The 27,932-nt window shown below is 46.1% G+C and overlaps 1 protein-coding gene across 4 annotated transcripts; it reads left to right on the top strand.

Annotated features, from left to right (window-relative positions):
* The first annotated feature begins 42 nt into the window (after positions 1-42).
* LOC124180845 (dorsal root ganglia homeobox protein-like) lies at positions 43-26,862 on the top strand. Of its 4 annotated transcripts, none has more exons than XM_046566735.1 (5): positions 43-967; positions 14,400-14,631; positions 18,554-18,759; positions 21,510-21,850; positions 25,403-26,862. In XM_046566735.1, exons 2-5 carry the CDS (start codon positions 14,529-14,531, stop codon positions 25,881-25,883), a joined length of 1,131 nt encoding a protein of 376 aa, XP_046422691.1. In that variant the 5' UTR covers positions 43-967; positions 14,400-14,528; the 3' UTR covers positions 25,884-26,862. The 4 variants fall into 4 exon arrangements, with proteins under 4 accessions (XP_046422691.1, XP_046422672.1, XP_046422682.1 ...); XM_046566716.1 differs by having other exon boundaries at positions 25,379-26,862; XM_046566726.1 differs by lacking the exon at positions 43-967 and adding an exon at positions 13,325-13,676 and having other exon boundaries at positions 25,379-26,862.
* Positions 26,863-27,932: the final 1,070 nt, after the last annotated feature.

Genomic DNA, 27,932 nt, shown 5'->3' with positions numbered 1-27,932 from the left:
TATCGCGTGCTGCCAGCCTCATCCGCGACGCAAGAGTCAGCCGGCAACGCGGCGATAGAATACGGCGAACCGTAGAATTCACGGATCAACTATCCTCCTCGGGTCGGCGGGGAACGGGTCCTCAAAACTCAGTCACTCGCAGACTCAGTTGCTGTGACAACGCCGTTTAACGCGACCGTAAACGGTGCTTTTGTTTTGCGCGATACTAACGTTACTTCGCTAACGCCACCTCGAGGCTCGTCTCTGCAGAGGTCGAACCACAACCACCCCCTGGTTGGCAAAACAAGAAGAGGAACGAGGTAAACGAGAGAAATCGGGGGTGGAGCGGACGACGGTTCGAGGAAGAGGATTAACGCACTATCGTCCAACCAATGATGAACTCGACTCGTAATCACGGCTGAATCACATTTTTCTCGAGGACAATTATCACTTATGACTTTAGACAATTCAACTTCTCACGTATAAGAGGCCAGGTTAGAGCCAGTGTTTCATTAATGTGCCTGTAACATTTCAACGTCCAGGGACTCGATCAGCGGCTAATCAGTGACAAGTGCTGCGACTCCGACTACAGTGCAGTAGCTAGATATCGACGCATCGTTTCGGATTAATCGGTCGCAAAAATCTACAAGCACCGCAACGCCCCTTGCCCGCGGGAGAGTTGAAACGCGTTTGACTTTTCAGTGCAGGAATAAACCAAGACCGGCTTTATCCTGCGGTCGACTCACGGTCTATCTTTTTTCACTCGCAAGGATCGAGTAGCGGACGAATATAATAGCGGTCCAAAGACGCGGCGGTTCGGGTCCTCGTCTCCTGGCCCGAGGGGAAGATCGCAAAGGTGTTGTTCAGCCACGAATCCAGAATTCTCACCCCCGGCGGCGGCACACTCTCGCCCGGGGGCGCTGGGCCTCCTGCGAGCCCTCCCTCAGGACTCTACCATCCTCCGACGCACAGTCCGCCACTGGTCAAGGTAGGCCGTCAAACCCAGCCTCTGATTTCTTTCTCTCAAAACGATTTACCGAAAGGAAGAAAGACGAAGAAGGAATTTCGAGATGTAGGAAGGAGAGACGAGAGTATGTGTGTAAAGCGAATGGCGACTGTTAAGAGGAGGTGGGAGCGATTTTCATAATGCTGAATCAGCGCCGAACCCCTCAATTAACGCGCAAACTTTTGCGGAGTTTAAATCACCCTGCGGGGCGTTCTCCGCGAGCTCTTTGCAACGGCTGTTGATCACGTATAATCTAATTACCGTTACGATGCTAATTACATTCTCGTTAGCTGAAAATCAGACAGACGATATATTTGTATCCTCCAACCTGATCTCGGGAACGATACCAAGGGCACACGCTGCATAATTGATACCATTTGGAATTTTTCGAGTTTGATACAATTTTTTACGGACGAAGTTTGAATCCGGTAAAATACGGCGTTGGTCACCAAAAGCGTACCTGTATCGCGTATTATTTGAGCGACGGCAACGAAACGATTCCCGCCGGGTCGCTTTCAAACCGAATTACGATTCCACGGGACAGGCGCAACGCGATACCCGCTCGAGGCAGGCCTATTTACGGCCTATGTAATAACGCGAGGAAAGAGGGTCGACGATGATGGGTATAAGGGCGGCTGTCAGAACGGGTTCTCGTCAGCTCCGGAAGAATCTCTCTGGGGACCCAGGAAGCTGTCTACGGTTAAGCTTGCCAGAAAGCTTGTCAAAAGTTCCGCGTCGCGTTTCTTCCAGGGTAGAAAAGGCTCAGCCTCCGTCTCTACAGTTTTAGTTCACCGACGACAGTCAGGGACGAAAAAGCCAATGACCGATTGGAAAACCTGCAAACTTTTGCATCGGTAACATAAAACTTGCCGTCATGTTCCATCGTACGAAAAACCCGTTCGATTAATAATATTTCATTCGGATACACGGTCGCCTCGTCATTTTTACTGCACTACAATGCAAGTTTGTAAGAATGATTTGGTGTTCGTTGTATATGCTGTATCGATACAGACGTAGCATTTCAATAATTTGGCTAGACCAATTAATACGAAGACTTGTTCTTCCCACATTAGAATAGCCTGGATCAAGAAGGGTGACGAAAATTGCGAAAAGAGCTCGTGTCAAACATCGCAGAGGTGACAATAACGGATATCTTCGGAAAGTTGAGCGCCACCGTCAAGCTTTGCGATTGGTTCGACGTTCGTGACGTCAGCCGATACGATACGCTGTAACAATATATTAATAATGTCAACTGAAAGGTTGACGGTATAAATCATCTGCCAAGAAGAACCGCGATGGAGAAATTCTCAAATTCAATAAACCTTCTTTTTTTTCTTTTTTTTTTTACCGAAAATGATGCAACGACCCTCGTAGAGATAAAAATCGTTTTCAAGATGCAGGGCCCGCAGCGAGGCGTGAATAGGAACGCGAGGACTCGGGGAATGCCAGAAATTAAGGTCGGCCGGGTGTAGCGTTCGAGCAGCGTTAAAAAGGGCCCTGCGGCCCTGTCGACGCTCAGCACTCGACTCTACACGCGCCCGACACTTTCGCTCTGATTAAACTTAATTCGGTCCAACAAGAATAAGGAGCATAAGACGGTACTGAACCGCCAACGGTGAAGCTGGCGGCTCGCGCTGTCTGCCGTCCAATCCTGCCAAGTTAACCTCATTAATACATTAATTAGATATTATTGCGTTGGCAGCCAGGGCGGCAGCTGCGGGCGTCTTGCCCTCCCGCCCCTTCTCAACCCGCACATACATGACCGCGATCGGGGGTCGCGACCCGTGACGTCATCCGGTCCGCGTACCCGTTCCAGAGGACGCAGCAGCCGACGTCTTTTCGAACGAATATCCGCATCCCCCTCTTCTGCGTGCCTTAAATATATCTGGCCATGTACGTACCCAGTTTCTCGTCAGAGGATGGGGTGCAGTTCGAGGAAAAATTACGCAAAGAGCAAAGGACGACCATCGGGCACATGATCGAGGAATCGGCGCGGACTGAAACGTCGGGCGGTTTAACACCGGCCTAACAGAACCGGGAAGCTCATTACACGGGATATAGCACTGGTAATGACGAAAAGCACATGCAGTAATATTATCACCGTGCAGGTCTTCGGTAGGCATGTATACCGTCAAGTTGTAGGGGGCTAGGATTAGGATGTCGGCCATTACAGCGCGTCACTGACCGTTTATTCTGCGCGGTGCGCTGACTTCCTCTAGACGTACGTATGTAACCCATATAGCATGCGTGTGCGTACGACCGAGGCAAGTGTGCCCGGCACCGCCGATCCCTTCGCCCTGGAGGACGGTGCCCTTAACTTGCGCCGAGGCGCTGGTCCAACGCTTTGCGTCTTCGGGACGCTCGGAGGAACGACGCATCTGAATATTGAATTAGGAACGATCAAATTGTATCAAGATTGATTCTAATAAACTGTCAGCTACGGCGACCCTCGCGGTCGTGTCCAGCCACCGGGAATCGTGCGAACGAAGACGAAGACGGGGACGAAGACGAGGATCGTCTTGAATTACGTCGACGCGTCGTCCAATCGCGAAACAACGCGAATTATCTTCGCGATTCGATCGTGTACTGGGCGTGTCAACGCCTCGCGGACGCTCTTTATTATTTAAATTATCCCGAGACCAATTACACGCTGTAAAGATGTCGTTTTCATTGCCGATCAAAGATGTACGACCACTCGCCGTTTCTCGTAGCAAGTATATAAAATCTATCCGGCACTGTGAGGCAAAGTGCTTTTGTTTATTCATCGTATGTATGAAGAAATCACTTTGGGCATTGACGATTCTCGTAAAGTTTACCGTGCCTCTCTCTCTCTCTTTCTCTCCCTCCTATCTCGTACCGTATGTCAACAACAATTATACCATGTTTGTACAATTTTACGCGATTTTGTAAAGCGCGATTCGAGCTTCCAATATACGTAATATGTTGTAGAACGTATTCGTTTGAAATGCTCTGTGCAGAAGTATAATATTCAGGAAATTCTGGAATAATAATTTCTACTGACAGTGAAATAACTTCGCTTTGTTTATCGCGGCGACGATGCGAGTGTAATTTATATGAATTTGTAGACACATGGATGGAGAATTGCGGCATGGACGAAGATTTCGGCATGGATGCAGAATGTACAGTCATCCCTGTGAATTAGCAACGACGTGAATACGCTAGAACAACATTTCCACGAAATTACGTGTATTGTGGCCGCGCCAAAAACAGACATAAAATCAATTCGGGTGGTCGTCAATTAGTCATTCATATACCAAGAGCGATCAAATTTGTTTTACTTCCACGCGGTGTTGCAGGCTGACAGGCAGTAAATTTCACGGAATATATCTGTAGTTCCGAGAGACGAGATTGTCCATTCAAACTCCGCAGCGATCCGCTGAAAACCTTCTACCGTGATCTCCATCTTCTCATCTTTTACGAGACCCTCTATTTCGTCCATCACGCCAGATGTACTGATTCACTACTTGACTGTAATACACGTCTAAAAATCCTTTGGGTCAAGTATAATTTATCGACGAGAGTGATACGCGTCGCTCTGCCGACGAATTCAGCGGTTGCGTCATCATTATACATTGAATTAAGCGGTAACTTGGTCAGCACCGTTACAATTAAAGGGTTGATTTGTTCTCACAAATGTAGTTACTGTAAGTGGGCAAGATGTCCAGGCGTGGACTTGAATAAACATGGATAATATTAGCAGAGACACGCCGTAAGCCCGACCGTAAGATATTACAGCATACAATGATGTGCTCTTTGTGTGGTCTGATGGAAATTTATTTGCTCGACGTTTTTCGTAGAAAAAGCTTCATTTTATTAACGTTGTATTGCTGTGGCAACGCGATATCATAGTAGCAGGGCATTGGGAAGAACTGACGAAATAAAAAGTATTAACGAAACATACGTTTTCGTAAGAAAAAAAAGGACAGAACAGTAATCGAACACCTCGGGCAACTAACAATAATGCAGGTAACGAGAGTAAGAAAATATAATACGCAGGGTGAATTATGCGGTTGGACAAAGATCGAAGACAGGAATTGAATAAGGCGTTCGGATCAGCGATTGATTGACAGCGAAGCCAGCTAGTCTATAGTCCCAAGGGAACTGTTGGTACGAAATTTTATTTCCTTTCTCTTCATTATTGAGAAATCGATTTTATACACTCCTGTTATCTGATCTGGAAATACGGACGACTTTTTAAGCGCTAAGGATAAACGGTTGAACAAACAAGAGAAAAAGAAAAATTTTAAATAATCGAAGTAAAAAACCAAAAAGCTGATAACATTAGTTCGCTGCGGACTGCTTTTAGGTACATTATACGCAGACCCTCGTACGGACGATATGGAATAAATCCTTATGATAGGGCAACGGAGCGAAACGGTAGGAAATTTAGGCGATGGGGTAGCGCGTAAGAATGTAAGTTCACCTCAACGAGACTACCTGCCTGCTAAGCGAACACATATCCACCCCTAACAGGGTGGATAGTGCGGCGTACACTTCGGGGAATCCCGCCACGCCTCCAACCCCGAGGAGGATCCCCCACCAGGTCCCCGTCGGCCTGCCTAGCTGGCTGTTTTACGCTTTTCGACTTGTCCAAGATTTATCGTACCCGCTTCCTCGCTAAATCGCTTTCCGGGTGAAATTTACGGGCGTGCAATAACATAGCGGGCAGCCAGCCACCCTGACGGCCCGCGAGAAGACTCTCACGAATGGACGCCCCATTCATTCCCGGCACGTTCTCGGGCTTCCACCTGACCGCCTGCTTCACCTTTTGCAAGAAATTCGACGTTACATTACCCGCCCTTTACATCTCACGTATTACGCGCGAGAAACTTAAGCCGAACGGGGATCGACCGTCTCCCATACGTGCGACACGTCCTCCACTTTCCGTCAATTTATCCTTGTAATTCCCTTTGAACGCGAGTTCTTTTTCATTCGGTAGTTTGTATGACATTTTACAGGGTTTGAACAATTAAATTATGTCCTAATTTTTATCAAACATGACGCGTAGCTGAAATTTCTTTCACGTTTTACAACGACTTGAACTCGTTGCATGGAAAAATTGTTTCCCGAATTTGAAACAGCGGATCACGATGATACTCCACGCAATGTACATCGCAGTTCTCTTTATAGAAAAAGTTAAACCATTGCAAGACCAGCTAAAGACTACGAACATTGATTCGCATTTCGGAAATCAAGATACTTCGTACGTCTGCAGTTTCTGCGCACTGACGAGCCACGTCATCCTTACACCGTACAAATCACACACACCAGTTTCGGTTTTTGCTGGAATTTCAGTCTCTCTGGACCAAAAACATCAAGGTATATGCGTATATGTCAGAGTTTAATGAAAGTATATTCCGTTAATCGGCAGAGGTCAAGCGTCGATGAAAAAATGTACATTTTCAATTAGCATCGTTTGACTTAACGCTGGGGCGTTTGCATTTCTGCATTTCTACATTTCGAGAGACCTAGGACGGAGAATGTATCGGCCACGGATTGCACCGAGAATTCGGTCGGCGGGTAGAGTGGCATCCTCGATACCGCGGCACATGTATGTGTGTAGGAGAAGGCGACATATTGGTCGGAATTGGCGCATATCAAACAGTAGGCAGAGGCAGCGGCGGACTGGCAATTGGAATATAGCGATCGGCGCAGCGCGCTCGAGGCTTCGATGGATGATACCCTCGGGGCAAAGGCGTCCGGGTCCTCTCGCCCCCGTAGCTGCTGCCGTGCTCTCACCCGTCAACCCTCGATCCAAATATATTCATCTCTGTGTGTTCCCGCCACACCTGGTAATACTATCATATGCATAGAACCGAGTCAATATCTCGGTATATCGGATAGCCCCGCGCCTCCGGAAGACCGGGACGAGAAAACGCGAGGAGGATCTCGAGCACTTTCAACTTTAAACAACCCATTGATCGGGGTCGAATCAGTCGGTTCGAAGACACGGAATCGTCAGGAACTTGCGCTTTGGTGCCGGCGGAGCTTTTGTTCGTAGGTAGACGCTACTGATTTACGCTGTTGCAGTCTACGTAGGTTGTTTCCTATACTCGTGATCGGCGGTAATCAGGTCCGGACTTTGATGGTCCGAACTAGGCTTGTCCGGAATAATCGCCGGCGATTCTCGATCGGTCGCGAAAAGTTCGTGGCATGAAGAGAACGATCCTGCCTCCACTCGTAACTCAATCATCGCGACCGAGCGCGTAATCATCGAACCGATACGATCAGCGTGCCCATCAGCTCGCTGCGTCAATTGAGCTCATTGAATCTCTGCCTCAAGCCATTCGCGTTTGACAAGCCCAGTTCTCTCTCTCTCTCTCTCTATGTATATAGGTATATGTATTATATACGTAGAGCAATGCTGGAGAGAAGAGGCTGCGCGATCCACCGGTGTGCAACACCATTCGGACGTATCTTCTCGTGGAATTTAAAAAGATCGGGAGGTTATTTTGCACGGCGCAGAGTGCAGTTTTGCTGGCGGTCCACCAAACAAACTCATCTCTACAAATTGGTAAATTGACAGACTAATCCGATCAATAGCCCGCGTTCAAGTAGATAAACATATCACATGTATACGAACCTGCGCTTATATCGGGCGTTGGTGTGATTGGTAAAGTAAAGGTTGGCGTTGGAATCGGTATCTTGGCTCTCGAAGCCCTCCTCTCCTCTCCTCTTCTCTTTTCTCCCATCCTATACTTTCCCGTAGTCGAAGCACAATCCGATGAAAAAAGCCACACGAATTTTACCGCGAGCGAGATTTAATGGAGCGGGAGTCAAGTGTTCGAACGTCATATTACAGGCTGCGTGTCCCCCACGAAGCGTCAGGGCCACCCCATGGATGCCCGATCATTCGAGCTCGAGTGTCCATTGACGTATGGGCAACGGACGTAATGCAGTGGAACGAAGTGGCGGCAATTGTCGAAGGGTAGCTTTGACTGGTATCAACTCGCGGAGGCGAGGACGACACATCGAGGAACGTTGCGTTTGATGGGGTGCGCTGGATAGAGATCTTGTTCCGGTTCCGCTTCCGGTTCCGTCCCTGCGAACTCGCCCATACATTTATAGCGCCCTAATGCGATGCACCCTCCTCCTAATGACGCGAAACTTAACTCTCGTACGCATAGCGGATGGTCACGTGTCGTCGTTCGCTGTTTTTCCAAATAGGATTCTGCCCGATTTAACAATAGATGAATATCTCGCGAATGCTGGAGTGGCCATTCATCCCCTTCCGTTTTCACTTATGGTCGCTGGCATTGAATAAATACATTCGTGCACACTTATGTGTGCGTGCATCGTACAAAAAACCGGCTAGTAATGCCGTTTGGCAAACAATCGGGGCGTGAGTGAATGATACAGACTCTCAATTTCACATCTATTATACATCCGCGTCGGTTCGTGCGTATTACCTTATCGCTCGAACCAGAATACAACGTCTGTAGAGATAAGATAAAGAAGTTAAGCCCTCTACATATACGACTTTACATAGTGTCGACTTTGAGCCAAATGATTAAAGGATCGTAAATAACGTACATACTCGTGACGATTGACGAATGTCACGGTATAGCGCCGGCATTACTTACGCGTTGTTATCGACAATTTGTGTCCCAGGAAGTACTGCTAATCTCAATTCTTCTCGTTGTCGAGATATTTGTATACAACCGTCTTTGGAGAATGACTATCCATATCTGAAGAAAGAAATCCCCAATCTTTAAATTAGATAGAAAAATAATGAAGAGTTATCTAAGCGCTGTTTCGGATTCGGAGAATCGGAGCTCATGAAGAAACACGCGTTGTATCGCCGACTTGCATTTAGTTGGTCGAAAACTATGTTGCAGAAAAAAAAAAAAAAAAAAAATACCGGTTTGCGTTGTGTTATCCGCGTGGGCAATCAGAATGAATTGTAAAATCTGCAACGCGTAGCGGAGATTCCGTTATAAACCATCATGCGTAATCCTGTAAATTTAGAAATTGTAATTCCTGTGCGAAACTGTCTGTAGCTTTAGCTTACAACGTCTAGTCATTCGGGACGATATGATTTTATGCACGAATTGAGGGCTGCGCACGGAGTGCGGGTAATTTCATATGCGGTATGTTACGGCAGGAGATGTAGTATGTCAAGCGACTGACGAGAACGACGTGTATCAGTTTAGATTCCGCGTCGCGTGAATTAGCACCGTTTTAATTGAATAATTGGCGTCGGCTCGGAGCAAAGCAACGCCCGATGACGTAAGCATTCAATAATTTGGCACGCGATGGCAAATGCGACGGGCGCGTTCGCCACGTTCATCTCTGTCGCGGTGCTCACCGCAGGTTTAAACAAACAGGGCGTGTTGCGTAAACGTCTCGGATATTAATTAAAACTATAATTCCGTGTAATTGTTTGACGGGTCCGCGCGTCGGGCGTTAAGAAGGAGGGGGAGGTGGAGGAGAAAAAGTTGAACGGTGAAAAGAACGGCGAGAGAGAGGCTCGGGAGAAAGTTTTCGCCCGAGTTGCCAATTTCGCAAAATCAACTTTACCGCGACTGATGATATAATATATAATATGTACAACGTCGGTATGTATCCGCGAACGCGACCGTGCCGAAAGTTTTAAATCAATTTCTATATATTCATTGTACGAAATTCTCGACGAGATTAACCAAGATTTCATTAGAGCCAATATTGTTGTAACAACGTAGCTTCGAGTTAATTAAGGCCCGTCTTTTTATTAACCAGGAACCACCCGGCCCCGCGTTCAGTGGAATTAATTGAGTTGGATGGATGAATGGATGGAATTGGATGCAGCATGTCAGCCCCAGCGAGTAGCGCACGCTTGGCGCGCGCTCTGATGACACAATTTAATAAAAATGACCGCAGCACGATCTTAACACGACTCGCCGGCTCTCACAGTCATCCGCGAAAGGAGTTCACTTTCGCTTCTTAAATCCCGAAACCAGGGAAATTACCGCGCAAGCCGATCAATTTTTTGCAACTGAGACAAAACGGCGACCTGTAGGTTATACTCATCGCGACGCAATGCAATAAGACAATTCCGATGTGTGGAGACGATCCAATTTAACTGAAGTAATTACACAATAAAACAAGTAAACTGATAACTCAAAGACCGTCGAGAACAAAAAATTATTTGTTGTTACGTGTTTGTATCCAGTAAAAAACTTGCAAATCAATCGACATCGGTTTTAACTACACATACAAAGTTATTTGTTAGCAATATTATATTCGTTTACTTTTACTCCACCCCGTATCATCCTTAGCTTTATCTACAAATGTCGGCTTGCCGCGTGGGGTGAATGAAAATTGGCAAATGAATGTATAAAGGTTTCAGCAGCAGGTAGGTACATATATGTACGTTATACACCGGATCAAGCGCAGCCGCAAACCGCTACGAATTAACAAATCTCTGGGAGCATACATTTGCTTTAGCGGGACCTGCAGAGTAAACAGTGAAACAAAATGGAAACCTACCCTTCCGCCTGATCTCTGACAACAATCGGATGATCGCGCAATAAAACACTGGCATAATGATTCGCTCGAGTGGTTGAAAACCGCAAACACAAGAGGAACACATGCCGAGCCTATTATATTCTTGTGCACTTAGAAGTTGCGTTGGGGTTGCGAGGGGCCCCGAAGGGATTCGGTCGGGGGGGACCCCGGGTGCCCGGGGTGCCCGGGGTGCTCGGATTAGTTTCGCTACATTTCCCCCTTCTGGTCGCGCGTATGTTCGACGTTTCTCTCTCCGGTGTAAAGCGTTGGCTGTACATACATGCCCCGAACGGCCACCCTGAGGGGCTCCGCGTGATCCGGAAAGATTCGATTGGCAACTTGTTCCTGCACTCGTTACATGTTTTTACAGGGTAAGCCTGACGAGGGGTGAAAAACTCGCGATGATCGATGCAGAGAAATCGTTTTACTGCAAGATCTGTACGAACGGTCTGGGGAATGTTTAATACACATGACGATGTTATCCTCATTTGTAAAGCATTGCGTGCTTTTGAATTTATTCTGATCTATGCCGCCGGGTTTTATACCGTATATTTATATTCCGTAAGAAATCGATTCCCTGAAATAATCGCAAAAATTGAATCGTGATACGTGTATCTGCAACGCTATCGACATTATTGGCACAATGTTAGTTCGGTAGACTTTGCAGTGCCGTAAAAGTTCTAGAGAACGATTTTTCTGCATGTCACTCGGTTCTGGAATTTATTTATTAATTAATTTTTTTTTTTCCGAACGAAGCATTCGAAGCGAATAATCATTCTACATCGCGCGGTACGAAGGCCGTTATACTTCTGAATGAAATATAAGTTTTTTAAATTTGGGATTCGAGAGTGCTTAGAATGGCCGGGGTGATAATTAAGGGATTGTGCGTATAATGGTAATGCCGGTGGAGTAATGGAGCTAATATAAACCCCCTTTATGCATAGGGGCATGAGCCGAGTGTCTCGTCCCTCTATTTTTTGGTCTTTTGAAACCTCGTTGACGCGACAAGCTCTTACACTTCCTTTCCGGCTGCGAAATAAACTGAGCGTACCGGAGTTCCGCGACGATTAATTCCTTCTTCTAAAGAAACTGTAGCAGCACCGTAATAAACGCTTGAATTTTCTACTGCGAGCAGCGTAAAGATCACCGCCTAACCGTATCCAGAATCCGCAAAATTATGCCGTTCAAGTGCCGTGCGTCCCACACACCGTGTTTAAAGTCTCCTACTTTTTCTTCCTCACAAACCGAAATTGATATAGAAATCGTAGTTAGATTTCGTTAAGTTTAGGAGCAATTACTTTTGATATCCGACACGCCGACCTAATTGCGTTGCGCAAGAGGGAGGCAATAATTCGCTAATGTCAATTTCAAATTTCAATTAGTATCATCTCAGCGCGGCTCCCTCGCCCTGCCGGAGCATGCTGCGATCTGAAATTCAATTTGTCCCTTCGTACCGCCGCCACAGCCACCAACACCGCTACTGCCGCTGCCACACGGGATGAGAGCTCAGCCTGGCATTAGTCGTGTCTAAGTGTGTGTAAGTGTGCAAGTGTGTTGTACGGATGCTCGACAGGAGCTGTACACAAGCGGAGGATGCAGGGCATCTCCGAATTTCCGCGGCTCCTCGCACTTGCGCAGGTTGCCTGCACCGTGAACCATCATGTGTCCGCTCGACGTTAGGCCAACTTACGCTGGGTTACGTTGCGTTACGTTACTTTGGATGTATGCGTGTACGGCGAAGCTCCCGTCCTCGTCCTCGTCCTCATCCTCATCCTCCTCCTCCTCTCCCGCAGCAGCAGCAGCAGCAGCACTAGCAGCTTGAAAACGTTTGCGTGTGGCTTCAACAATAAGCTCGTCGCGTTGCTCCGCACGCCCCTGCCTGCCAAGAGCGAACCGCCTGCCCATTATAAATTGATAACTCGTCGTTTATTAAGTTTCATAACTGATGCCTGCTTAGGCAAAGAGCTTGGATATCCATTATTCAGGCGGGTGCTTCGCTTTACAATCCTCTAACGGAGATTGCCACTATCTTGTTGGGCTGATGGATTTTTACCGAAGCACGATCCCTGCAACGTCGTCGTCTTTGTCGAGTTCGCAATTTTTTACCATCGCCACATGTGTCCTGGGATTATACGTATAACGACGGTTTCCTTACTTCGCCTGAATATACCGACGCGGTATCGTTTTTCGCGAACGTTATTAGGTACAAACAATACATCGGTCGCATGTTTTCATTCGCAGTCATCTAGGCAGATTTGAAAATTGCAAACTTTAGCGTAGAAGGTAAGCTCCAACAAATGGTGTTACCGCAAATAATCAAACGTCAATTTTTGGTCGTTTGTCTAAAATTATAACCATTCCAGCTGGACCAGTTAGTTGTGCCCAGCCTTACGCGTAGCAAATCTCACAAGCAATAATTGAATACCTGAACGATGCAAAATTTGTCTCAGTCATAAAGGATCTCTGATGCAGTAATTTATTGCACAGGGAAAGTTGACATGTAAAAAAATGTTTTCAACTGGTGGAACTCGGTTCCTCATAAAAAGTAAACATGGGAATGAATAAGGATACAATATTGATGGATTACCTGGTCCACATTTTTCGCATCTCAGAGGATTTTCTTGCAATAACAATGACGCGGATAATCACGGAGGAATTCTCGGTGAACCGCAGCGTCGTGAATTCACGTGCCGATTATTACGCTTGCGATCATCGCAGTAAAGATGGGCGAGGTTATCGAACCTCGCGACACGCTCTATTATCCTTTTCCAGTACCTTCGAGTGATCCAAACAAAGGATAATTATTCAACCCGCGACCACTCGAGTTTTTTCACTGTATATTTTACTCTGCACTAGGCCACTTAAAATTTTACCATCTAGGAACCCTTTTCACTTCGCTAATTTCACGTTGAATTTCATCCGCGAAATGTAATTGCACGATTTCAGACAACCGTCACTCACTAGCGATGCTCCTTGACGATATTATAATCTACCGCGATGTTTCACAAACCGCAACTGTTTCACACCACCCGCGATAATGTATTTAGTATTTATGATATTTCATTGCCACCGTGGATTCCGCTTCCTCTTTCTTCTCCGCCTATGGCTCTCTTCGTTCTGAATAACGAGACTTGCGGTTATGACGAGATGATAAAAAGAAAAGAAGGAGATATAGTTTGTGATTGTGAGTATCATAGTAAATAGATTTGTTGAATGAATGAATGAATTATCGCGAATCCAAAAATTTTCTATACCAGTTCATATAGTAGTCAAGTCGTTTCAAAAAAGTGAGAAAAGTGACTCAAAACTTACTGATCAGAATTAATTATTGCACAGTAACTAAACGAAGAATGCTACTACAGTATTACTTATCTTATCAAAAATAGCCCTATTTTCAATTACGGCACTGTATACGGGGTTTCATTATTTTTCACGTCTTTTTCCGTATTACAAAAACGTATTTAGTAACCAAGTGAACAATAACTCTGATTTATGAATTCACTGTCCTTTCGAGCGAAACATTTCGATACAGGAACAATGAACAATGCGATCACAGTTTATATTATCCCAAATCAATCCAAAGTTGATTTTTTCATAAAAAAAAATTAAAAAAAAAATACTACAAAACTTAAGAAACAAAATCTGGTCTATCGGATATCACATGGAAAAAAAGTTGCGCGACCAAGTTTTTTATGCACGAAAATTCCCTGCAAGTTTGGCAAACGAATGTCGCGATAATTCTTAAAAGAAGGCAAAGCGCTTGTCGTTAGTTTTCCGCATAACCGAACCGCGCGTGCCCGGCGTTCCTCGCCGATTTCGTGTACATGACGTATTTAACCTGATAAATAACAATGACGCGAGAATTTGTAACAATGATAACCGGATGCTATTTCCTCCGCTGTTTCAGATTGGCTCAGTTCAAGCTCATCAGCCTGTCAGCCACCAGCAACAGCAGCAGCAACAGCCGTCACCCCAGCCGCAGCCGCAGGTGGCCGTGGCGGGGGCGGGGACGGGGGCCGGGGCGACGGGGGTGGCGATGGCCAGGGCCGGCGGGATGTTCTGCTACCACTGCCCGTCGGGTCTTCAGGCCCCCCGTTTGCCGCCGTCCCTCGAATACCCCTTCGCCCCGACGCATCCCTGTAAGTAACTCACACCCCCCGGTGGGACTGCATTACCATCCCGTTAGTTGCTTTTTTTTTGTTGTTTTTTTTCTTTTCTCGGTGTAAGGCGAAGCTGTAAACGCGTGTTGTTATACGCGTGTGTAATCTGTGCATCTAATCTCCCGTGCTTATATGTGTGTATGTAGATCGTACATTGTACATTGTGTACATAACTACGATACTCGGGTTCAAATTTTTCCAATTCTATAATCGATAATTGGACGAGGGTGAGCCTGACTCGGTGATGCTGCGGGGGTTCGTAAGATTATAACGAAAAAGGCGAGAGTCAAACCACTTTTCAATTTTTATCACTCACGGAATAAAAAGTTTGCAGGGGATGGAGAATATTATTCGTGTGCGTATAACGTGGTGTATGTATAGCTGAATGGCAACCGGTTGCTGCCCGCGAAACACATCGGGCAAGTCACATTACTGGTCGAGTGAGTTACTCAAAGTGGCTGGTGCAAACTGGACGATCGCAAACTTAGTTTTACACTTGAAACTAACTTCTTCCCAAACTAGGTAGGTATGTGTGTACGTCCTGGGCGCAACCACGGTTCTCAGGACTGAAATGCCGGTTAGCTCGGGCCACCGCCATCCGTTCAAGGAGCGATCATTTACAAGTCTATTTGCCCCGGGTCAAAGGTACCACGCTGTTTGAACTTCAAATTACCTTAATTCGAATCCGCAACGCGTAGGTAAACGGTCCCATTTATGGTCCCAAAAGGTACTTTTGGCTATTCGCGACTTGCTCGTTCTGCAACAATAAGATTATGCGTTCCCAGTGCAGAAGGATTGTAGGTAGGCGTTAAGAAAGTGTAGCGAAGCAGGGCTTTTCACTATTTTCGAACAGTGAATTGAATTACAGAATTTGCGCGGTGGTGTTGTCTCTACGATCAACGTTGTGAAGTAGGAACGGTTTGATCCGCTTGATGCTTGGACGGATTACGTTGAACGAGCTATACAGGCTCTTTAGCCTGTAGGCTAATTGGCGGTATAACGCAAGATTGATCACCAAACGACTGATACAACTTGAGCTTCGAGCACCTTGCAGACTGTGTAATTACAGTTTACTTAAGAGCCGAAGTTGCTCGAGTGACTTAACACTCGTCAAGTTTCCACCGACATACAAGCCTATCGTACGTAGTGTCTAGGTCTGATTCGCCGGAATCCAACTGTCCTGTTCGTCACGAAAATCCCGTTCCCACATCACCCTTGAAAACCAACCGCACAGGAGCGACAAGAGTAAATAAGGACAAATTTTCCCCGGGTTACCCAACGTCATCGGCACCCGGCTGCCGATAAAAAATGGCATCCTTTACCGATGGACGGGCGAAAACGCGGTGGACGTGGTGGCCAGGACGTCAGCCACCGGGCGACGATTGCAGAGGGGCCCCTCAGGGACGTCGAGGCACCCTCGGGCCGCGTAGTGGACCCCCCGTCGGGATAAACAGATTAGGTAACTACGTGATAAGTCGGTAAGTGGGTTCGTTCGGTGCGCCCTCCTGCCCCCCGGCCCCGAGTTCGCTTGTTCGCTCGTCCGTCCGTCCGACGTACACACCGACGCCTAACTACATCGTTAGTGCTATTAGTACCCCTGGAGCGTCGGGGTATCATTAGATTTGCTCCTGCATGGTGCCCGCACAGTTACCATTCGATTCGGGACCCGCTGTTTGCATTGTTCAGGTTTTCACTTTCAAGTTTGGTCGTAAAGAAGACTTGGCCTCTTCTTTACTACCATGCCGGAAGGCAATTACGAGGCGTTGCGAAGTTCGGCGGAATCCGGACCAGCGACGACGCGGCGTATGCACTAAATCAACCGAAAGTCTGCAGACGTCGAGGAAGACGAGCTGGAGTTCTACCGCGACGTGAAGGAGGACCTCTTGACGAACGACGTCATCCTCATACTACCCGTATATCCTCCTCCGGGCAAATCGAGACAGACACGTATGATCCGCGTCGAGGATCTCGCTACTCGGGACTCGGGTATGGGGCCGGAGTAACCCCAAATGTTACCCTAGCCTCCGGTTGGTTCAGCCTTCCGGTTCTTCCAAACGCGGCGCGACCTTTCTCGCCGTATTCACAGGGGGAAAAATGGATAGAACTGGTTACGATTTAAAAGGTATTTACCCGCAAGGGCCAGATTGCGGTGGGTGACGTCTGGGTCATGATCGCCAAATGTACCCTTCCTTCGATTGAAACGTTCGATGATAAATCCGTGAGTCGACATTAGCGAGGCCAGTTGTTGTTGAACGTGCTGTAAAGATGCGTACAGGATGGCAGATAACGGTCGGGACGCACCACCCTGTTGGTTAATAAATTGGATCAAACCGACTCTTGATGAGTACCACGAGCTGTCCGTATCCCGGTGGAGCTTTACTCTCGAAACTCTAATCTAACATCTATCACTCGGGGCATGGGTGCAACCTTGTTTTGCTTCTGTAGTATATTAGATTTTCAGGATGCTGGCTACATCTGTCGGTATCGCCGAGTCTTAGAAAAACACTTCTTATCGAGTAATCTGAAACGATAATTGTCTATACCTGATTTGTTTACTATTCTTAGTCACGTTCGTTATGATTCTACATTCTGTCGATCGTTTAAACCAACCTGCGATATGTCTGGGAGAATAATTTTTAAAGCTCGATACGGAGTGGAAAACAGCAACGCCACTCAACGTTTGAAAATAAAGCTAATTAATTCGTTAGGCAATTAATTAGAAGGTTAATTATGCCGAGAACGTCGTCAAAAGGAGAACGACGCGAGTGTCAGGGTAGAGGACAATATTTGCGGAAAATTATATATGTATATGTATATCCATACACCCACAAACGTCCGTGTATCCATACATAAGAGTACTCCGGGGAAGATTCATTTATAACGACACCGAAATATCTACTTGTATATACCAAAGCTGCTTAATTTTATTTCTGTTTACTCGTTGCCTAATTGAGTAAACAGATCCTAATTAATTGAAGCCCAAACGCTACTGAGTGTAGATATTTAGCAAACACCGGTAATCGTATCCACCGTGTTCGGTACTCACCGCTTCTATGTAGAAACTAAGGTATATCTATATCTACCACAATACATACGCACGCTGTAAACTTCGCGAATTCCGTTTCCGGTATCAGCTCGACGGATGGCTAATAAGCGTTGGAAATCAACGCCCCTGAATACTTTATCAAATCACTCCAAGAACCGGTTTGAATCTAAAATTTTCGATTACGGAAGGGGGAAAAAACATCGTATTTAAAAAATAAACACGCGGGTAGATTATAATTCAAGCGTAGTGATGTGCAAATTTAACGCCACGGAGAATCGCAGGGCAGTTAAGAATTCTGGCTTTTCAAATCGCTGATGAACTTGGTTTGTGAAAAACAGAAGTGCGCGTTATGTGTATAATTTTACCGTGACACGCTGTGCGATGACAGAAAAAATAGGCACGGGGATGAAGATCAGAGATTGAGGGTTGCACAGAGAGAACTGGTCGGGAAAGAGTCATGAATTTTTATGAGTTTAGGAAATTAATTTGTGTTTTTTGCTAAGCTGGGCTTAGCGGGGCGGTAATTAATTGCGCTGATTGCCTTGCATCATTGATGAACGCGGCCGCGTCCGCCCTTCTCTCGCGTTTGCGTTTGCTGCGGCCTCTCGAATCCGGCGATTGGCCAATCCCGCGGTGCGTGTTTGGCTTTGCAGATTCGCCTTTTCTACCATGTAAATTTTTTCTTCATTCCTTTCACACGCGTTTTCATTGCCCGTTAAAACCCCCCATCGACGCATCCCGCGGCTGTCGACGGGCGAATACGCGACTCTTCCGCCTCTTGACAAGAATGAAAGCCCAGTTTATGCAGGAGCGATTATTCCACGCTTTATGACTATTTCTAAACCTCTGTTGCAGACACCAGCTACTCGGCGTATCATCCGGCGCTTCACGGTGTCGGGGATGATTCTTTTGTGCGGAGAAAGCAGCGGAGAAACAGGACGACGTTCACTCTGCAACAGCTGGAGGAGCTGGAGTCGGCCTTTGCCCAGACGCATTATCCGGACGTCTTCACACGCGAGGATCTCGCGATGAAGATTAACCTGACGGAAGCCAGGGTCCAGGTGAGTCGAGCATCCTCGAAAGGTTAATTTCTGAAAAACAAGGAAACTCCGAGGCCGCTCGCAGTCCTCGACATCTGTAATTAGAGAAGCTTATTCAAGTTGGTTAAATTCAGACGCCGATATCGGCGTCGCGACGCGCGACGTCTCGAGCGTATAACGCACGAATCGACTGAGGTACAGTCGGGGACGTGGCACCCCCGGGGGTACGTCGCTGACACCCTCGACCCGACGTAATCTCTTGACGAGGTAAGCCGCGGTAATCTTCCGGATTACTTTATACGCTGGGCTTCGCACTCTAGGAGATGACGTCCCTCGCTATCCCCACACTCAGAATCCAAATACCGTCTGCCGACTCGGGAACGAACTAAAGTCGTTACGTCTACGCTCTGAAAATTTCCACCACTAGTTTGGAACGAGTTCTTCGCAACGATAAAATGGATATGAATTTTGCAATAAGTCCAGAAAACGTTTGTTGAATAGCTTATTTACCGCGGCGTTGATTTTCACCTTTTTGCCAACAGCTCGCGTGCTGCGAGCTGTTTCGTAAAGCGTACACGTTCGCCGGCGAATCCACCGCGATTAACCAACCAACGCAATATTATCATTCCTGGGGCCGGCCGTTTATTTATATTGCAGCGAATTTATATACTGATTCGATCGGCGGTTGGCAACAGGCGTACAATTGCCAATTATGTCGGAGTATCATGCGGCGGGTTGTAAATAGAATGAAAATCGCGATATGCTTCTCGCGTGTTCCGTACACACGCGGAATCCCGCACGGCCGCATGACGGCGGCAGCCTCGCGGCTCCAGCCTGGGGTCCCTGCAGGTTTATAGGCTGGCGGGGAAGGGCGGCCTCATTGTTTCATTAGCCGAGACAAAGGGAATCTCGAATAATGGGCAAACAGTGGCGTGCACCGCCAGCGCTGTCGGGTTTGCGCGGCTCCTGCATTCGCGACGCGGACTCTCCCGCTCCAATTAGAACCTCCTGGGGGCCGACGAGGCACGTTCCTCGCGTCAGGAGTGACGCAAACTCGAATCCGTCCAAAGCGCCTCTCACGACCTCATCCACTCGTTTATATCCCTAGTTTTTTAAAATAATTACTTCATCCAGCCGCTTCGCGACGAAGAAGAGTATATTTTCAACTCGTGTATACGTATACGAGCCAACGAGTCGATTCGTCGTTAGTCGAATTGCAGGTGTGGTTCTTTTTTCTTTTCTCTTCGTTTGTTGTTTCAAATATCTTTTCGTTTCTTTTGCCACTGCAAACTGACGGGAAGAAATCTTCTTAGGAGACTGCTTCGGGGATGGTGTCTGCGCGTGGATAGACTCGGCGGCAAGCCAAGCCGTTATTGACATATTTAGGATTAAATTCGTATTGAAAAAAATGGAGCTAGGGGTTCTCGAAGATCCCAGGGGAACCGCGGCTTTGTTCCCGGGTATTACTCTTCTGCCCCGTAACCCTTAGGATATTATTATAACCCCCACCCCTATTCCCAGTCTGCGATGCTGCCTGCGGAGAGTCCGACCACCCGACCCCCGCTTCTCGTGTTTATTTTATTAAACCATTTCGAGGCTGCACGGGTTTAAGAGAAAGAAGAAAACAAAATAAGAATTTGAGAAGACATTACGTTTGAAACATTCGATTCGGCCGGGTGAACACCCGTCCGATAAATTTTCCAAGCTGGAGAGAGACGGACGTTCACGATCAGACAGAGGTCTTATACGTACCTACATTATAGTTATATACTTATACGGGATCGCATGCGAGTTTCTCGGAATAATATAGTACCTCTTCGTAAAGTAAAAAAGCTCTCGCATTTACTGCAATTCAACTTGGCCTAACTTTTTTTCCTTACATTTTTTTTCACCTCCCTGCCCCATTTACTCTCTTTCTTACTTTCAAGCGCAATTTTCTTCGGCACAGACCGAACGCCGCAAGAGGGTTCAGCTGCCTGCAGGTTGTAAAAGTAACTTTACTCTTCCTAAATTTGAAATTTATTTTAGAGGCATTGAAGAGTCAACGATAAACAAAAACTAGCAAATTTTGATTTTTCACAACTCATCAAAGCGTGTCGTAAACGAATTCGCAATATGTGAGATTTCAAATATAGTACAACGCCTTGTGTAAAGTTTTCGAGACTGCGGTTTATGGGGGTAACTTTCAAAACTTATTCCGTATTATTTTTTGAGATACTTCTTAGAGGGAAAACAAATTAGTTGAAGCAAACATCAATGTCTTTTCCAAGATAGCATGCAACGCGGCCGTATAGATTGTCCGAATATAGCGTCGATGCGGAGAAGAAGCCTATTGCCGTGGCGTCTAACAGCAGCTGAATAACAATTCTTTTTGTCATTCTCCGCGTGTAAAGTGGAGGATCCTGACTCGTATAATAAAAAGTCTATTTCAGTTGATATTACGTCAAGTTAGCCTCGTTAAAAAGACTCGGGAATCTAAAGGAAGACTCACGAGTGAAGAGCGAGCGGTGGGTTTCAGCTCGTTGAGCATGTGCGGCTCGTATTATATACCGAAAGGCGTGCAATTAAACCATGCAGTCGACGTCAGGTGAGCCTTGCTCCGGCTTCGCCCGACGAAGATAACCACACACGTCCAACTATTTAGGCATACGTACAGAGAGAAAGAGAGAAAGAGAGAGAGATAGAGAGAGAGTCAGGAGATCGGCAAATTCTTACAATTGGATAAGGAGGATGCGGATTAAACGGTTCTCATAATTGTCCCGTGTCCCCAGGTCTGGTTCCAGAACCGACGGGCAAAATGGCGGAAGAGCGAGCGGCTGAAGGAAGAGCAGAGAAAGCGGGAAGGCGGCTCGGATCCCGGGCTGCCACCACGGCCCACCAGCCACGAGCCCGACGCGGCGAGCGCCGAGGGCGAGGACGTCGGTCCGGACGGAGGCTCGAGGAGTCCGAGCACCACCTCGGCGTCGGTCAGCCCGAGGCCCCAGCAGCCCCAGAGTCAGTCGTCCGTAGGGGGCGCCGCGACGCCGCCGCCGACGCCGACGTCGATCAGGGCGCAGCCCGCGCCCCCCAGCACCGTCGGCACCGTCGGGGTCCTTGGACCCCCGACTGAGAGGTGAGCCTTTATCCCCGTCCGTATACGTCTTTAGGAAATATCACCGGCCTTAAACCATCTCCGTTTTCGCCGAGACCGGAAACGCGCTCCGAGCCATTAACCACGTCGTCTCCTGGCGTTCCACCCCCCCGCCAAACGGATCCAAGAACCGATGTTGATACGCTGTATGGATATCAGTGTAATCCGCACCGCCACCTCTTATTCTTCATACTCCTCGCACTTCTACCCTTGCCAGGCAATCGTAATTGACGCCTCGTTAGTCTCCCTCTGCCTGGTTTATGTGTATTATATGTACCAATGTACGGATCTTTTCATTTCCGGAAGAACGGTCAGAGCCCTGTATCGTGTTTCATCGCCTACCGACGGCCGCGCGGTTGACCTTCTAAATCTGTCATCATCACGGCTCGATGGGGTGGATAATACTGGAAATATTTTCCACGATTTTTAACACTGATATAAATCGTAGAACCTATAAATATTACCGTTTATACTTTGTGAGAATGCAGTATGCATAAAACATATCGATTCTGTATAAATTTCATTTCTTTTACGCCAAAGAGTCACGGAATAATGAAATAATGTTTCTCAATCTTAATCTAAAACGATAATTGCAGATGTTACAATACCAATTGAATTTCACTGATTTTTAGAATACACAACACATGGATACACCTTGATACGTGTAACGTCATATTGCTGCGATTTTCAACCTCCCATATTTGGCCCATTTAACGTTTAGCTTAAAAAAAAAACAACATACGATCCAATTATTTTTGGTGTCTCTTTTATTCGATTCACGTATTAAATTTTTTTACGCGTGCACCCAATTCTGCTGCACGGTGGCATTAATCTGAACTTTATAAACCTGGCGATGCCAAGTCCTAATTTCATTTGTTCACACAATATTTTTACAATTTTTTTACTTCGCAGCTCGCGGCAATGATTTAAAAAATTAGTTTAAAGTTTTGAAAGAATTGGCACGTATACCTCTGTACCAATGGGATACGGTTGACTCTATCGATTCGACGTCGAGATCGCATGAATAGTGTAAGGAAAAAAGTCAATCGAAGAAAGGCCATAAGTCGTTGTCTCGAACTTCCGAAGGTGGTTTGTCTCCCGTCTGAACCGGGGTGAAATACGAATCGAGCGAGATACGAAAACGTAATGGCATCCCGACGTCATGTAAATCGGTGTCGGAGACGAAGGAGGGCGTCGGATGGCGCGCGAGAACTGAGGGGCCGTGTGTAAGCGGCGGAAATTTTCCTGACGCTCGGAGCGAAAGTCTTTGTCAAATTTACATCGCGATGTTTAAATCTTGCAATTTCACCTCGTCGAGACCTCCGCATCTACCGATTACGTTAACGTGTGAAAACAATTTCCACAAAAGTCGAGTAAAATATATATAATATGAATATATGTATACATATATGTATATATGTATATATATACATACATATATATTGTTTTAATTTACCCTGATTTTATTTTCTAATTTTCTTTTCTTATTTTTCCCCCTATTTAATTTTACCGGGACAAGGTACGTACGAATTTAATTTACGTACTTGCGAATGAATGCAATCAAGGTGGTTTACTTGGTTTTCTCTATGAAATTAAAAAATCTCCAATATCAATTCTGATTCAAATTTTAATTTCCCTGGAATTTGAGGCTAACGGAATTTGGTGAAAAATTTTAGGAATATTCCTATCCCAAATAAGTTTCACATTGGAGCCTGTAGGTAAACCGCGAGGGATGCGGTCGCTGGTAGCATAGCTCGAGGTGCAGGGAGAGGATGAAAAGAAGAAGGGGAGGGAGGTTGAGGTTGAAGAAGAGGCCGGTCCGTCGTCTCCACGGGTGTAATTTATTTAAAACCACCCGCCGTAAATATATCCTCGTCATTTATTCAGGCGCCCGGAGCTTGCGGACTGGGGGTACTTTTCCTCTCCTTTTCTCCCCCCACCTCCCCCCCCCCCCCTCTCTCTCTCTCCTTCACTCGGTCTCTCGCCACTTTTCTCGTACGCATCACCACCACAACGAAATTCGAGTAAATATTCCCGTACACCTATAACACATCTGTGCATCTTCGCGTACACGTGTATACGCTCTCCCCTAAGCAGACCCTTCGTAACTTGCCCCCTGGTGGAGCACGCGGCGAGGCACCACCAACCCACCCGGCGCCGACTCGTGGTGGTTTAATATCATTGAATTTTAAATAAAGATTTTAATGGATTGTCATTACATCGGTTCTCTCGTCTCTCAAATATACTTTTCTCCCCCGCTCTTCTCCTCCCTTCTCCCTACGATCTCCACTCGCCGTACGACTTTTAATACACCGTTTGTACTCGTAAATCTCGATGCCGGTACCAAATTTTCCGTTTCAAAGATAAATCCTGATAATCCAACGACGACGTACTTTCGAGTATATTCCGCAATCCTGAGAGGATGAAATCTTCCGTGTAAAATTAATTTTTATAGGCTTCTGAAAGGAATAATTATCTTCAACCGATACAAATAACGTCTCGAAACCTTAGCTTCATCTTTGAACCCAATTTCAAATACAACAACAACAACAACAATAATGATAATAATAATAACAATAATAATAATAATGATTTCCTTGTATCCTTTTTAAAACGATGGAATTACGGACTGTGCTGATTTTCTTACAATTAGAAACCAATGCAAGGTGTCGGTTACAAATGATAACGAAAACTATGTGTCCGCAAAGTTTGAAACTTACGCAAGCGGGGTCTTTGTACCTTTTCCATGCCTAATTACAAGAGGGTTGATTGGGCCCCGCGAGTCCACGGTAACAAACACACGTATACTCGCGAGGTGAAAATGGGCACAAGCTCACGAACGGAACGCGGCTAATTGCCTGTAATTATCGCGCTTACCACGGCTCAGAGTCCCAGCCTCCCTTATCCTCCCGTCTACTCATCCTCGCATCCCTCGAGCCTCGGAGCTCCGCCGACTCTGGAATTCCACCTTCCGCCCGTTTCCCGTTCCTAGGCGACCACTTGGGCGCCACGAGCCTCGCCTCCTCGGTCTTAGCCCGTCCCTCTGTGTACAGGAACCGCGATTCGGGTCGCCGTTAGCTGCCACCTACCTGCCTCGTTACATTAATTAAACAATATTTGCGATTAATATTTGAGAAAATCACCCTCGCTTCAAAGCGGCCTCGGTTGGAAACCGTTCCGCGGAACCAACGAGCCGCGTATCGCTGTTATATCTGCGCACGTACATCTATATATGCGAAGCAGACCTCGTTGCGAGTATAAATTTCACCCAGCTACTCGGCGAGTGACGAGCCGAAGGACGAGGACCATCCCCGGGTAGACGAGCCGACCGCAGCGCACCCTGAAAAGCTTTTCAAGCAACGCGACACCCGCCACGTGACGCTGTATGATAAACGACAAAAAAAGTTATACAAAAAATATTTGCATAACGGTGGAAAATACTTTTCATACAATAATCCGAACGCCTCAACAATATCGGAAGCAGACATAATTTAATTTGGCTAAAAAAAGTTTCCCCTTGTCTCTGTTTTTCAGTAACCTAGGATCAGCCGCCGGTTTCAGGCCGGTCGAACCACCCCCGTCATTATTTTTCCCACCACACTTGGCGGCCCAATTTTCCCCGCCGTTGTTCGGTACGAAAATCGGCAGCACTCCGACCTCCTTGTCATCCGGTACCCCGTCTTTGTGGAGTAGCGGCGATCACCGGCCAGGCAGCCTTCAGGACATGCTATCGTGGTCCCCGGCCGGGTGGCCGGCCTCTTTGTGCGGATGCTGCAAGCCCGGAAGCAACGATCTCCACAGGAGCAGCAGCCTGGCCGAGCTGAGAAGGAAGGCCCAGGAACACTCGACCGCCTCCGCGCTTTTGGGGGGCCTCGCCGGGTTCCCAGGCGGACTCCCCTTACCGTTGCCTTTGCCCCTCCTGCCCCCGTTGCTGGGTCTCTCAAGACGACCGGAACACCATCACCTACCCTCGGTCGTTCACCAAATACAACCGTCGACCAAAGAAGATCCGTAGATCGTAGATCCCACCGCCGAATCCCACGATTTCCCACGATTTGTACGCGGGATGCACTGTACAGTGATAACATTCTCCGTAAACCAATTATGAATCGCATGAGAACGAAAGAATTTAACATCCCGTCGCGAAAAATGATCGCGTTCACGATTTTATAATATTTTGAAAGAGAAAAAAACGTCTCGATTTTCGTAAAGAAATTTCAATGTGATTTTTATATATTATCATGTACAATTTCAGAGACGGACAATATTGTATATATTGATTTGTTTTTCAACGATGTTTCTCTCTTTCAACGAAAATTCAACGCAATTAGAAGGTTTGCATTAACCGATCGACTATATATATGTATAGCGAAGAAATAATTCCAATTTGGCAAATATGAATCATTCCGTGATACTTGCCAACCTTTTTTGTCGATGATCGTGCGTACAGTACCTATCCGATCAAAAATTGCAAAGTTACAAACAATACGATTGAAACCTCGCATAGGTTCGTATAACGAATAGAAACGTGATAGTAATATGTAGAGATACGTAAGAAATATTAATATAATAGTTATAATAATAATAATAAAAATAATAACACTAATAGAAACGATTATGATAGTATATCGATGTTGACAACGGAGTCGATCGCCGTTCGAAATTGTATTAATTTCTCCGCAAGAACGAAGTGAGGTTAATCGAAATGAGATTCAATATAATCAAAGTTAAATATATAATACTATACTTCACTGCCCGGAGGCACGGCACACGTATCGTAAACAACCAATATAGCATAGCCGCCAAAGATTGTAGGAAATCTACACACGTATAAACCTGTATATTGTATTACTGTATTCGTAAATGCATAAAGTTAAGAATAACTCAATAATATATATTTAAAACAAAATATATTAAAATATATGAATATAGGCAGTGATATTATAGCTGATTATTAAGGTAGTTGTGTTGAATAAACTTGTTCTCGTGATAAACGATTTCAATTTCATTACTTATTAATATTATTATGTACCCGAGTCACAAATCATTTCCATTCCACTACACGTTTTTTTTTTTATTCTTTTTTTTTGGTTCTCAGAGTTGATTTCTGAATCAAGGTTGCCGTTTCTGAAATTACGTAATTTACCTTACCGATTATGAGTGGTTGATTCTAATTATGCTGAGATAAATGAATCAACAGTTTAATTCGGTTGTTATTTGGTTGATTCGATTGAAATTTGACCGAGTATTTGTTTCCGCGTAATTATAATCAATTTCCAGCAGTCGATAATCTGAAGTGAGAAGAAGAAATTTGTAATAACACAAACGAAGTATATTCCATTTATTTCTAGATTAAACTCGCCAAATTTTCGTACGTTGATCTTCGATCAGCACGTTCAAGCCTTCACTGTCACGTCCAAGTCGATTTTCGTATGGAAAGCAGATTCAGAAGCGCAATGTATAAATAAGTTAACTCACTCATCGAAATTCAACGCTGGCCGCATGTTACGAATAACTGTGCATGATCGAACAGGTTCTGCTTCGTAACAATTATAATATTGTAATTTGGCAGCCTTAACTGCTGGAGTGGTGTTAATGAGATTCTCGGCAACGAAACCACCGCGTGTTAGAGTCACGTCCTCGATTTTGTCTATACGGAATCATGAATTAACCTCCTCCGATCAGTCGGGCGTCGTTAATAGGTTTGCATCCGTGACGCGTACGTAAATATCGCTGTCAAATTAGGCACCCACGTTCGAAACGCGCGTGTATTCTCTTTGAATGTAAATCGCGTGTAAAAATAAACAATCGAATCGAGATTTCCATCGAATAATTTTCTGGCCTCGCGCTGCAGTCGGAACCGCAAGGTTTATCTTTAGTCCAAAATCGTTGTACATCTGTATTGCATAAACAATCTGCCAGCTTTTGAAGTGTGTACATCTCATCACACACGCACGCGCTTATTCCAATTATCTTAAATCGATTTTTTCTAGAACGGATTAATCTCATGGTCACAGGAATTTGCGTATTATACATCCGAGTTATCCCTCACCGCCTCACGTTA

This window comes from Neodiprion fabricii, chromosome 1 (genome assembly GCF_021155785.1).
Source record: "Neodiprion fabricii isolate iyNeoFabr1 chromosome 1, iyNeoFabr1.1, whole genome shotgun sequence".
NCBI lineage: Eukaryota > Metazoa > Arthropoda > Insecta > Hymenoptera > Diprionidae > Neodiprion > Neodiprion fabricii.
Note: the sequence above shows the minus strand (reverse complement) of the source record. Positions and strands in the feature narration are given on the sequence as shown.